At 54.6% G+C, this 12,194-nt stretch overlaps 4 protein-coding genes and 1 non-coding gene across 5 annotated transcripts; 3 read left to right on the forward strand and 2 right to left on the reverse strand.

Moving 5' to 3' along the window:
- The first annotated feature begins 44 nt into the window (after positions 1 to 44).
- On the forward strand, positions 45 to 126 carry L226DRAFT_t55. The gene has a single exon. It is a non-coding gene; the product is annotated as a tRNA-Ser (tRNA).
- A 223-nt stretch (positions 127 to 349) lies between these two features.
- Positions 350 to 3,075, reverse strand: L226DRAFT_503004 (cytochrome P450). Its single transcript, XM_067677913.1, has 14 exons — positions 2,743 to 3,075; positions 2,584 to 2,684; positions 2,497 to 2,526; positions 2,334 to 2,439; positions 2,181 to 2,278; positions 2,021 to 2,120; positions 1,890 to 1,965; positions 1,595 to 1,827; positions 1,241 to 1,506; positions 1,017 to 1,183; positions 857 to 958; positions 782 to 792; positions 678 to 714; positions 350 to 615 (listed from the first exon to the last, which is right to left on the reverse strand). The coding sequence occupies exons 1-14, from the start codon at positions 2,864 to 2,866 to the stop codon at positions 438 to 440; spliced, it is 1,629 nt and encodes a 542-aa protein (XP_067539060.1). The 5' UTR covers positions 2,867 to 3,075; the 3' UTR covers positions 350 to 437.
- Positions 3,076 to 4,114: 1,039 nt separating this feature from the next.
- L226DRAFT_531833 (uncharacterized protein) lies at positions 4,115 to 5,133 on the forward strand. The gene is made up of 2 exons (XM_067680151.1): positions 4,115 to 4,586; positions 4,647 to 5,133. The coding sequence occupies exons 1-2, from the start codon at positions 4,325 to 4,327 to the stop codon at positions 5,111 to 5,113; spliced, it is 729 nt and encodes a 242-aa protein (XP_067539061.1). The 5' UTR covers positions 4,115 to 4,324; the 3' UTR covers positions 5,114 to 5,133.
- An 889-nt stretch (positions 5,134 to 6,022) lies between these two features.
- On the forward strand, positions 6,023 to 6,773 carry L226DRAFT_531834 (uncharacterized protein). The gene is made up of 3 exons (XM_067680152.1): positions 6,023 to 6,339; positions 6,413 to 6,617; positions 6,671 to 6,773. The coding sequence occupies exons 2-3, from the start codon at positions 6,430 to 6,432 to the stop codon at positions 6,690 to 6,692; spliced, it is 210 nt and encodes a 69-aa protein (XP_067539062.1). The 5' UTR covers positions 6,023 to 6,339; positions 6,413 to 6,429; the 3' UTR covers positions 6,693 to 6,773.
- A 3,957-nt stretch (positions 6,774 to 10,730) lies between these two features.
- L226DRAFT_294584 (uncharacterized protein) lies at positions 10,731 to 11,479 on the reverse strand. The gene is made up of 2 exons (XM_067673652.1): positions 11,441 to 11,479; positions 10,731 to 11,384 (listed from the first exon to the last, which is right to left on the reverse strand). Exon 2 carries the CDS (start codon positions 11,292 to 11,294, stop codon positions 10,800 to 10,802), a length of 495 nt encoding a protein of 164 aa, XP_067539063.1. The 5' UTR covers positions 11,295 to 11,384; positions 11,441 to 11,479; the 3' UTR covers positions 10,731 to 10,799.
- Between the last annotated feature and the right edge of the window lie 715 nt (positions 11,480 to 12,194).

Consider the following 12,194-nt stretch of genomic DNA (forward strand, 5'->3'; position numbering starts at 1 on the left):
ATGGTTTTGCTGTACGTATATATTGTAACGGTAGTCTTTACCAAGGCGCTATAGCCAAGTGGTTACGGCGACAGATTAGAAATCTGTTCTCCTTTGGAGGCGCAGGTTCGAATCCTGCTGGCGTCGCTAATTTCTTTGTTCCACCTTATTCTTTTGCCCGCTTGGGGCACACGGTAGCTTGAACACTAATCCTCGATGATCCCTAAGACCTCATCACCTACTGTTTCTGTGTGTGAATGATCTGAGCTCGCAAGGCCCTCACAGTTCAGGGGTCATCCGCGAGTGAAAGCGACGCACCATGTCTGTGCTTGTGCATAATGTCACTCAATTGGTAAGTTCGCATCAACAAAGGTGATTGCAACAAATCATCGATGACGGAGATCCAGTGACAAACGGAGACACAACAATAGAAGCTTGCATGGGAGTACTCTGAAGATTTACTGCTGAACCAAGGACACTCGCAGCGGCATCACGCTCCCGAGCTCCTCCTTCCCGACAACCACCGGGAGCATGATCGGCCCCATAGGAGCCCGCTTGATCTCCAGCTTCTCTTCGGGAAGCGCGACCTCAAAGTTCTCGAGAGTCTCAGCAAGGATTGCCTGCATCTCGATCAGGCTGCGGTCAAGAGTGTTCAGTCATCGCGTGTCCGGGGCGCGCCGTTGATAAGGTGGACTTACGAGAACCGCCAGCCGATGCACGCGCGTACGCCGGCAGCTTGCGGGTAAGTAGAGTGAGTTTCCGACCTTCGGGGTTCAGCGACATATATGATGTATGTACTTACAGAATGACATCCTGCGCAGGGGGGAATGCGCTGTTTCAGCTGGGGGCATATGACATGGAGCTGTCGGCGACTCACAAGTTCGAAAAGACGCCGACGTTCGTGTGCTTCCCGGTCTCTGGACGGAAGAAGCGATCGGGGTTCCAGACGTCGGCGTCGTCTCCCCAGACATCTTTCAATCTTGGTACAGTTGGCGCGTCAGTTGGCAGGGGAAATTTTCTTCAAGTAGCAGACGTACCGGTGGTAAGCAGCAAAAGATGTTACAATTACCTGGCCCGCTTGGACCGGGACTTCCGTGATGGTCTCTCCAGTGGTCGAAACGACTGGGTGCGAGAGCGGTATGACGTCGTCCTTGACTGCAACACGAAAGAGCTGAGGGACGATCGGGTGGAAGCGGAGGGTTTCCTGCGAGAACGATACCCATCAGGAACCATTAATACACGAAGGTTAGATCACAGGCACCTTGATAGCGTTCACGGTCAGAGACAGCGAGTCCAGATCCTCGACAGTGAAGTCGGCATCGCCGCGAGCCGCCGCCAACGCGCGCCGGTCTTGGATTTCCTTGCGCATCCGCGCCTGGTACTCGGGGTGCCGCGCGAGCTCGTACGTGAGGAACGTCAGCGTCGAGCTGGTCGTTTCGTGGCCCGCGAGGGTGAGCGTATACATCTCCGCCATGAGCTCGGCATCCGTGAGCCGCGTCTTCGGATCGGCAGAAGCGTTCGCTTTGACTGCATGCAATCATGAATGGAAGTTGTCCGCGGACAGAGGGTGCGTTGAGTCAGGGAAGGTGCAAGTGTGAGTAGCTGGGACACGCACTCAGAATGCTCATGACGTCCCTGCTGTTGGATGGCTTCTCGACGTCGACTTCGCTGCGCTGCTCCCGGAGGATTTGCTTCCCATATTCGGTGAAGAGATTCTTCAGGTTCAACATGCGCGTGAACGGATTGACGGGGATAAATTGGACGAGCTTGATCAAGGTTTCGGGCACGTAGTCCCATGTCGCGTTGAAGATCGCGAAAGCAGCCGGGGGCTGGAAGCTAATGTCCTTGCTGTTGGAAGTCACAGTCAGGAAGCCGAATATGACGCATGGTCTTTTGTACGTGCGACTCACAATATGTTGTCGTAAGCCTTGTTCAGAGGGCTACTCTTGGCTCCGTTCAGCGCGCCGTAATCGTAGTCGAAAGCAGCTGCACAAAGACGTCTAGTTAGAGGGGCCTGATATAATTCGAATAGCCTACAGACCTTCGCCGATGATGTCCAACGTGGCACGCGACAGCCATTTGTTGACCATAATGTGCATCTGTTCAGTGCCGGAGAGTTCTGCCTTCCATTGCTCGACCATCTGAACGATATGAGGGTAAGCACAGCGAATGGGATGTACTGCTTCTGGAAGGGGACTTGCCTTCGAGCTGATACGCTGGAAGAGCGGTAGGAATGTCTTGAGGTGAGCTGCGTTGAACGCGGGGTTCATGATCTTGCGGTGACGCTGATGGTCCTTATCTAAGGCGAAGTTCAGGTCTCTCTTGTCCAGCCAGACGTTGACTCCGCAACATACCGAGAGAAACAACGATACCCGGGCCGGACAACATGTACCCCATGTAGTTGGCAGATGTCCTCTTGGTGTAGTTGTAGCCCGACTTGTGGAAGATGTGCTGTAAAGCCTAGAGATACCGAGTATTTGGATAACGAAGAACAAAAAGCGACTGTAGAGTACATACCTTCGGGTCGGCAGTCATAAGTAAGTCCGTCTAGCATAGGGGGGACGTATCAGTTCTGCAGGGATGGAGGGGCGCAATGCGGCTTACTCCAAAGTTGCCGCCAATCTTCCACGTAGGACCGTACTCCCATAGCCATTCAAACTCGAGGATTCCGACTTCTTCCTGTGTGCTGAGAGCGTGCTCATGTCCTGTGTAATGTGGTGTGAGAAATCCCAGCGCAATACAGTGGGACGACAAAGCGCGTACCGAGGAGCAGTGACGGCGAAGGCGGACCACGGACAGTTGTGAGGGACCTTCGTCGAAGCCACTTGAAAATGACGCCGAGCAAGAGAGCGGCGGTTGCAGCAATTGCAAGCAAGGATAGCGGCATGTTCTAGTCGGACAATGGCAGACAGAGCACTGGCAGTGTCGGATGAATACCGAACACATACCGAACACATCGGTATTTATACGATACAGCCATAGAGGGTGGCTATCCAACCAAGCGTTAGTCAGGTGGAACCTCCCGTCAGCTGTCTTTACGTCGCCTGGGAGCGTGGAAGAGGTGGCGGGATCTCATCGGTGAGAAGACTCGCTTCCTGGTCAATCTGACAACCAGATACATTGCAAAGCGCGCCTTGTACCCACACATCATAATGTTGGATGACAACCAGTTTACCCGGGATGTGAGGAGACGATTCACTTGGGTAGTCGTTGGGACGATACTAGAGTCAGATTACTTTAGTACATGTTGGTCAATGAGGATCTGGAGCTCAAAACTGTGCTCAAAGATAGCTACATTCATGTGAATGTGTCAGAGGACATACCTTCGCAGAATAGATGGTCTGCCAAGCATGACGGTAATGTTATCATCGTAGGGATGACGAGAACGGGCTTCCAATCCCCGGTGAGCACGTTACTGCTTGTACGAAGTGCTTATGGAAGCGGCAAGACCTAAAAGGCGCGTCAGATAGATTCCAGTGCATGAAAACTGCAAAGAGAAGGACAACAGAACGCTCACGAAGTAACACCGGTCACAAGCCTGACCGCTACGAACAGGGTGAACGTGCGGGCGACGTGGCGTGAACAAATCTCACACCATGGCCACCATATCCCATGTATCGATCTTCTAGCTAAGCCTGGATTCATGTGTTTGTGAGACTTCCTGGCTGGGATTGACGAGTCGGAGACAAGATTAGCCTTGATGCAGCGGCCCGTGTGCCAGCAGAACGGCGCTAGAACGACAGATTAGGAAGGTGGAATGTCGAACGCCGATGCGGTGGCAGTACAGCTCTCGTGTACTCTACAACCATGCATCCGCCAAACCAGTTCCAAGCATTGCATCCGCTCTAGTACGCCTCTATATCGGCCGATAGGGTTCTTCTGCTCATTTGTCGCCCATGGGACTACGGGCCGGCTGTGATTGAGTCGTGGAACGTCATTCGATCGTCTCTACTGGCCTCCTAGTACGCGGCGTGACTTTGGTCCGTAACTCCTTGACCGTGACTTCTTGATGCACTACGAAGGTTTTTCATGCCTGACATGCTTGGGTTTAACACCCGTGTGTCTCCCGTGACTGGTGCCCTTACAAGTTACGGGCCTGACACGATATTGTCTTGATATGCAGAAATCACAGTCCCAAGGCTACCAAGAATCCCTTGATTTCGAAATGAACCAGGGTCATGCGGATCCAACCTCAATAAGATTCAGGTGACGTCAATATTCATCCTGTCTGTTTCTGTCATCCGCAAGTGCCAGCCTTAAGAAGGCTGCAGCGTCTCCCCAGACTTGAATGTTCCTGACCGTCGCAGATCCTGAACCGACACACCCACCTTCCATTGCTTTTGAAATGTCTTCTCCCTTGAGCCTTACCCCTTCGCTTTCTATCTCGTCTCAATGTTCACGACGTCGCCAAGCCGGTCAGGATTCACGCACTCCGAAGCGGCGCCGGGCCAGCGAGAGCACGTCTACCACAGGATCGAACTACTATCCCACGCGCCTCGCCCGCCCCGCATGTCCGGAGAACTCGCTCCCTAAGGAGGTCTTTGAGACGCGCTTCGAGAATCCGTTGAAGGCGATCGGTATGGGTCTCGGACAGAAGCAGAAACGAGGTGCGTTCTCTCCGTCATGGCTGGCGCTGGACTCTCAATTTTCCATATCGGCGGCTACAGTGAGCAACGAGTGCACCACCTTCCCAGCTCAACGTCAACCTCGGAGGGTGAACTCGCCACTGAAGAGCGTCAAACTCCGTGTCATGTTGTCCTCGTTGCGCCTGACCTTCACCCCGGCGCGATTGGACAACGTTCACACAGTTTCCCCGGTACCTGGCGCCTCCTCACAGTCCACCAGGATCTCTACCGACTCGTCCGCATCGGAGACCCCTCACTACGTCCGCAATGGCATTCGGCGTACCAACCCTTACGGTCCGCCGTACTACGCGTGCGCTCCTGGATATGACAGTTCTCAAAACGAACAGTCATGCGCAAGCTCGATCTCCAGCTTCGACATGGATAGCCTCGCTCTCAGCGCATCGTCCTCCATCTCAGCGTGCGAGGCGGTCCCCCCTGTCAGCCCATCGCCGAACAGTCTGTCAGCCGCAGCCGCGATTGCAGAGGCTGTTCGTAGAGGCCGACTTTGAGACGACTTGAGTCCCGGAGCAGGTGGTGGAAGTTAGGATCACCCTGGTTTGGTGCGTGAATGTCTTTGCTGTGTCCATTGGCTCCCGTATCAGTGCGCTGTTTTGCCATTAGGACGCTCTGTACCAGCTTCTCGTGTATCTTGTTTGCATGGCTGTGTCATATATGTCTAGCAATCCATACTTGCTACAAAGTTCGTCGCACACAAGTCGCAGCTGGATCCTTTGTTCATCAAGCTCCTTGTATCCCGCTCGTACACTTCACATAAGTAGTGCAGGTGCGCCCGGCTTGTAACCGTATCCAATGTGGATGGCGGGTAGTTTGTACCATCAGCCAATGGTACCAGCTCAGGGCTCGGTGTGCGCAGAAATGACGACGAGGCAATGGCGTTTCGGAAAACTAGTAGGTCCTCGGGGTCACAATAGTGTGGCGCGTGTGAACAAGAACGCGCGCCCCCATTCATGGTAACGTAACCACTCAGGATGGCTCAGCCGTTGCAGGGAATTCCAACTCGCCTCGACATTTCCACCATCGCTTGCACCTGCCAGTGGGACGTGCGCCCGGTCCGCCCGGCCCGGTCCAGGTAAGTACAAGTCTCGTATGGAGCGCAAACTGCCAGCCTCCTAGCCTCCTCCTAGCAGCGTAAAGTGAGCGACATGTCACAGATGCAGCGTGTCATGTCAAGCGGCGCCACCGCGGGGTGCGCAAAAGGCGTTTGCGAGGAGTGTCGTATCGCCGCTTCAAAGGATCCTTTACCCGTCAGGCCAGACCAACAACATAGGGAGCACGCCCATTGCCCATTGCCAGAACGGCTTTCGGTATATCGTACACGCAAAGGGCTTGTGCTCGACAGTACTTGGTACCCTGAGCATGAACCGCAAAATGACTTCAAGTCACTCAACCCGCTTCCCAACGCCACTTGCCAACATCACCTAAAGATGTCCGAGCCACAGATCCACAGCAAGGAGACTGCGATCTTCCCGGCTATACCAAGCCACCTCTTCGAGTCGACCCCTCGGAAGGGTCGCCGACGCGGGCGCAGAGGCAAGCAAGCGCATTCGTCGCCACTCGGGAAGACACCCATCATGCCTTCAAGTCCAACCTCACCAACGACGTCCGCACAGAGCCAATCGCCACCGCTACCGCCGCGGCATAAGCCACTCCCGCACGCCCTCGAGAACAGAGAGCGCGAGATGCCATCTCCCGCCGAGAGGCGAGCTCGCTCTTGGTGGGTATCCAGCACTCTTCCTAATACTATCCATGTGTCTGTGGAGCTGACACGCGCGTACTATGGCCAACAGCCGAAACCGTCGCGATCATGCGCAACAGCATGCGCGTGCTGGAAGAGGTGCAGACCTCGCTCGAGTCTGGGCTCGACGAAGTGCACGCGTCGCTCGCGGCGACGAACGAGCGCGTCGACGGGCTCCTCGAAGAGATGCTGGTTGGGCAGCAGCAGATGATGGACCTGGTTGTGCAGATCATGGAGAGGGTCATGAGGATCGATAGGTGCGTACCCGGTCGCTGATGGCGATGGCGCGGGGTCTGACAGCGTCTTGCAGGAACATACCCGCCCCGAACTGAAAGAAATGCATGCGACCTTGACATGTGCCACTATCTGAAGCCGTTGGCAGGTAACAGGTAGTACTGGGGAATGCTCCGGTTCTTATTTTGTACGAATAGTACTCAGTACAGTGTGTCGATAACACATACGAGGTTGCCATGTCTCCCCAGTGAACCAGTCTACCGATGTTGCTCTGCGACTGCCGAGTGATTGGATCTAGAATATGAGACGGGATGCGGCATCCAAGACATCTTGCGATGGAAGTATAGATGGCAATAAATCGACATAGAACCCACTATTACTAAGGCGATAGTGCAACATCCGGAGAGGCAGACGTGTCACATGCAGCCGTCAGCTTCTGATGTTTGCGCGGAGCAAACGCACATAGATTTTGGAGCACAGAAGGTACGAAGAGTACAAGGAGGTGGCAGATGGAGGTGCAGAAAAGAAGACCATATCGTGGCCAGACAGATGGAGCATATGCAGATGCATGAAGGACAGCCCCTGCGCGAGAATCATTCACATACCATGAGCACTCTTCCTCTAATCAACTACAGTCCCGGCCATCGTCGCCTCCGCGTAAGCTGTCCTTGAGAATAATCGAGTCCATGCGGCAGTGTTGTGTAGGAGGATGCAGGGAGACGTCCGCACTGCAGGAGGAGATGAACCGTTTTCGGGCAGACGCCGGACGGAAAGATGCTGGTACTGCGGACTTACATGTCTTCACTCGTCTTCTCTCTTGAGAAAAGAGCCAGTTTCAAGCGAATTACTTTCAAAAGTTTAGTTCTTCCTCGAGTAGAAGAGCCTTGAACTCGGAGGCTCACTGAACAGCAGTACTTTCCGGGTTTCGAAGACATGGTCGGCAAAGACCGCAGAGATACTGAACGCCGCTGGGCTGTGCCGATTCCCTCAGGGCGACTCCCGCCAGCAACTCTCGCGCAGCTCTCTGACGATACAAACTGGTTATGACCATGATTTTGTTCCACTCCTATGGCTGTCTGTTCTCCAAGAAGATCCTATCTGAACCAGCAAGTGGCGATCCATCGCGGTTTCATCAGTCGAATTGGCGAACGCACCCCCCAACAGCCCATAGCGTCCTCGCTAGGAAGTCATACAAGGATCTCCGTTGTATGTTCTGCATTATATGGCACTTGCGTGGCATTGTCTTTAGCGCGACAATTGATGTCCTCGCATGGGCCGGGAATGCTTGCCCATGCTCCGTCCATGATGGCGTTGGGGTGAGCCAGATCTGGTCTCTTCGGACTCCGGTAATAGTCTGACTTACCTATACTGCTTGACAAGGTACGACTGTGTTCTATGAATGCTTAGAAAACATCTGAGTAAGTAAAGCATAGGAACAATTGACACATCAGTTGACGTCGTACGCCAGGAGTCCCTGATCAGTGACACTCTCGGGCCATACAAGCTTTAAATGGCCCTAGCGAGTCTATTGGTGAGCATGTGCAGGTGATTTGACATCCATCAAGTGCCGGCCGTCCGCGTGTCCGTGCCACGACGACCTTTGAACGCCAATGCAAAGCCACTCCGCAGCTGTTACACCGCCCTTCCGGACAATGCGAGCTCAGCATCCCACGCCATCAGTCAGAAGTGAGGACAATGGCGGACAGATAGCATATAAGGTGGGAGACGTTCAGACGAGCCTCCCATCAACCTCTCTCCTGCTCCCCTCCCACATCTAGCACATCTGCAGTTCAGCACCTTTGCAGGCATCCCAGCGAAGGATGATGTCATGCCGACACCGTACCGTGCATCTCTCTCCCTTCTCTCTCACAGACAAACTTCTCAAAGACTGCCACCTCGACCAAGTCGGAGGCAACTCAATCACCATGCCAAAGGTGGTGCCGCTCTAAGTGCGCCCGATGGGATTCGCGCAGTACGTTCCCGTCCCGGTGCCTCCTTTGTTTCTGCCCGGGACATGCTCCCGCTATCCGTATCCCGGGAGGAATCTAGTCCCAGGCTGGCAAGTGCGGGTGAGTCCTCACGCTCTCACTGCATTCCTCTTCCTCGCCGCGCCTGACTGACTGCTGTTCCTTTGTGATTACAGAGGCCGAGCCACAGTTCGGCGACCCCTGCGTTGCCATCGCGTGATGCGCGCAACCGGGGGACAGATGCTGGGGCCGGACCGACGACGTCCTAAGGGGACGTTCCCATCCGGCTGTGGAAAGTTTTCTGGATTGCGGTTGGACTTGCCATCGTACTGGAGGGCTTGCTCCATCGTTATGCCGAAGGTCAGTATGCGTATTCATCGATCATTCAGTCGTTCGCTGTAACCATCTAACCACAGGTTGGCCTGCGCCGGAGTGGTGGATCACAGAGCGATTCGAGTGGAGATACTACCTCGTGGTGAGTACACTGACGGCAAACTTGGTCGTAAAACCTCGCGTAATCCGTTATCGCTGCAGAGCTCCGCTCCACTGGCAGGGGCAATGGTCTTGTCTCTTTTATGGGGCACTGCGCAGAGCGCGATGTTGAAATTGCAGGTATGGTTGACATCTCCAGTGGCTCAGTGAAATGTGTACTGAGTGCGATCAGCCTCTGTTGAACATGACCGCCGACCATCGAGGTGGGAACGCGAAGAGGAATGTCCTCCTGGACTACATGAGTAAGCCACGTCGTCCATCCGTACATCATTGCAACGCTCATCGGACATTTCGCCGCTGTTCAGCTGGTCTCTTCTTTGAGAGCATTCCGCAATAGTGACTACACGGTCATGGTACTCATGACCGCCTCTTAGCTGCGGCGGAGAATGTGAAGAAGGGTTCCGGTTTGATCTAAGTACTGTAGTTCACTAATGTAAACTTGTAGTGATCTGACATACATATTTGAGTCGTACTTCTTGCCTTAACCGCATGCATATGCCTTCAAGAAAATTCTGTGAGCAACCTGCATTCCCAAGTCTACTATGGCAGGTTGTAGCGTACACAGCTAGCTTACGTTCAGGGTAGGCGCTCGTATGCATATACAGTACTACATGTGCACGCATGCAACCATCAACGTGAGCTCTACACGGTCAGTAACATATGTAACGCCGCCTCATGAAGCCAGACTGCCGATAGCCCTCCGACGCACGTATCCGAGCGGTTGCGCGCGCAGTAACATCAGATAGAAGTATGAGTGAGTGTGGGTGCTCGACAAGGTACCTAGTAAGGGCCCCGGCGTCCGTCGTTTCCCCCCCACGTCTCTAGCCCATCGGCATGTCGTCAAGGCCTGTTGGCCTAACTGATGATCATCATGGGGTGGCAATGGGGTTGGCCGATGGGTGGTTATTACTGAGGAGTGGACGGTGGAGGGGATCCCTCGGAGCGGCTGGCGGTGCTGCGGGAATCAAACTTGGGCACGGTGCAGAGAGGTTATGCAGGGCTCAACGGTGGAAGGGAATGTTCACTGCCGAATCGACTGCACTGTCTGTCAGCCTTCAGGTGCGATGGAGGACACGATTGACAGTGTAATCGCTTGTGAGCATTATATCGAGATCGTAGAGGGGCTTACAACTCATGGTGAACCAATGAACATGATGTATCTCCTCGGCCAACCCCATAGAAGCCAGAGATGACTTGGAGGACACTCACCGGCAACTTAGGGAAATATAGGACGCGTGGATATGCGGCGAGAGACAGCCTCAAGGTAGGAGTTGAACGTTGGGCAACCGCTCCGACATGCTCGTGACGACACAAAACCGAACCTGTGAGTGCACCCTAATGATTCGGAACACTCCCCAGCTGAACCGACTGTCCATCCATGCTGTATCGGGCTGTGCATGAGCTCTCCAGGCCTCGAGACCCGCGCACGAAGCAAAGTGCCACATACCTGCTGCCCCGGGGTCGCCGCAAGCCACATCACAATTTCCGAGGATGCCGGTCCCAAGTACCTCGGCATACAGGCCGTCATCGCAATCCCAAGGCCCCATGATCTGTCCTTGTACGGGCGAGGAGGGCAGCGCTGGCGGAGTTCCATTGTCGCAGAACTAGAGCCGTCCATGCGGAGTCTTGTGAAGAAACAAGAGTAGCGCAGAGACAGCGGCAGTCTCAGCATTTGGTGGTTCCGCACCCGTGTGTCGCGTGTATATGAGGGCAATTACCAACTTTGCCCCTCCAAGCTTCGACGATCTATCGAGAGTCTAACCAGAGAGCGTAAGTACGAGCCGGGACGCAGAGATGGCAACAGACCGTCCAACGTTTACCCGAGCCACAGAACTTTGCAATGTTTTCGTACCGCCGATCGTCGCAGCCGGAGACGCAGAGAATGGTGGGACCATCACAGTTCTCGCGCGCTGCCGCGTCCAAACCCCGTTGCTTCTCTTCGGCCCCGTGCACCTGGACCATTGGCGACTTCACAATGGCCGACCTATACGCTGTGCAAGAAGCGTTCTCGAGGTATGTTGCGCGTGGAGGCGGACTCGGATCTTCCTGAGCACGGTCATGCAAGGCTATGCACGAAGGTTCAACATAATCTGATTTAATATCGATTGAGCATATCATTCGGGTAAGGAAACGAAGGTGCAGTTGATGGTTAGTCCTCTGCATGGGTATAGAGCGGTTCAGAGTAACCAATGTTTTTGTGTGGAATGAGGTTGCGTCACCAGACGCTCGGGGGCCGTCCATGAGTGGCGCCTAGCAGACGGCACCGGTGGACATCTGTATTGGCAAGCTGCGAACATACACTGTACCCGTGAAGTCCGTACCATTCGAGCACTGCGAATACCGTCAACGAACACGGAGCAAAACTGCAAATAGGAAGAATAACATACCAGACCACCACGCGTTCCCGGAGAGGCACGCAGATCTGCATCCGGGCAGACGACTTGACTCGTCGCCATGACGTGAGTCCCTTTGCGAGCCTCTTCGCGAATTCATTTGCTGCGTGAACACCAGATATATCGCACTTCGCGGGACGATTCGCCGGCCAAGCCGCTGGCCATGGCCGGTGAGGACTGGACCCTCAGCCTCCCAATCGCCGCACGTCTACGTCTGACACCGGGGGCACCTGCCGGACCACAACGCGGAACATTGCGGACAGCGGAGCGGCGACTAACACAACAGCCAGTCCGAGGGCGACAGTCCCTGACTGCGGCGCGGCACGACTCGCCTTGCTGTCGCCGAGTATGAAGCTGCGCTCGACGAGCGTGAAGACCCCGGATCTCGTCCACATACACTATCTGTCGATAATAGTACGTACGGTGTGAGCTTATCATGGAGCGGCGAATAGGAATCCCACAAGAAGCTTGCACTCACCTCGCTGCACCATATGCAGATCCACAGCAGACAGGAGACTGATGGTTGTACGCGTTCTGTCTACATAGGGCGCCGCCCGAGTATCTGGCTCTATTCATGCCGAGCAAGCCGAAGATCGAAGAACACACCGATGAAGTAAACCCCTTGGGAATACCGCTGAGGCGGATGACTCAACTCGAGGGGCTCGAAGGGACTGTGGATAGGTGTAGGCGATTGGAGGGCGCGAACCCAAAAGGGCACGGACATGGGCAGGTGAAAGTCCGAGTAAAG

Source organism: Lentinus tigrinus, assembly GCF_003813185.1.
Source record: "Lentinus tigrinus ALCF2SS1-7 unplaced genomic scaffold L226scaffold_5, whole genome shotgun sequence".
NCBI classification, from domain to species: Eukaryota; Fungi; Basidiomycota; class Agaricomycetes; order Polyporales; family Polyporaceae; genus Lentinus; species Lentinus tigrinus.

Excerpts from the sequence above, each read along its gene's own strand:
- L226DRAFT_503004 (XM_067677913.1), bottom strand. The coding sequence starts at position 2,866 with ATGCCGCTATCCTTGCTTGCAATTGCTGCAACCGCCGCTCTCTTGCTC. Across the intron at positions 2,527-2,583 it reads AGATTGGCGGCAACTTTGGA|ACGGACTTACTTATGACTGC; the intron begins GTAAGCCGCATT and ends CCCCTATGCTAG. Across the intron at positions 1,828-1,889 it reads AAGGCTTACGACAACATATT|CAAGGACATTAGCTTCCAGC; the intron begins GTGAGTCGCACG and ends GACTTCCAACAG.
- L226DRAFT_531833 (XM_067680151.1), top strand. The coding sequence starts at position 4,325 with ATGTCTTCTCCCTTGAGCCTTACCCCTTCGCTTTCTATCTCGTCTCAA. Across the intron at positions 4,587-4,646 it reads CGGACAGAAGCAGAAACGAG|TGAGCAACGAGTGCACCACC; the intron begins GTGCGTTCTCTC and ends CGGCGGCTACAG.
- L226DRAFT_531834 (XM_067680152.1), top strand. The coding sequence starts at position 6,430 with ATGCGCAACAGCATGCGCGTGCTGGAAGAGGTGCAGACCTCGCTCGAG. Across the intron at positions 6,618-6,670 it reads AGGGTCATGAGGATCGATAG|GAACATACCCGCCCCGAACT; the intron begins GTGCGTACCCGG and ends AGCGTCTTGCAG.
- L226DRAFT_294584 (XM_067673652.1), bottom strand. The coding sequence starts at position 11,294 with ATGGACGGCCCCCGAGCGTCTGGTGACGCAACCTCATTCCACACAAAA.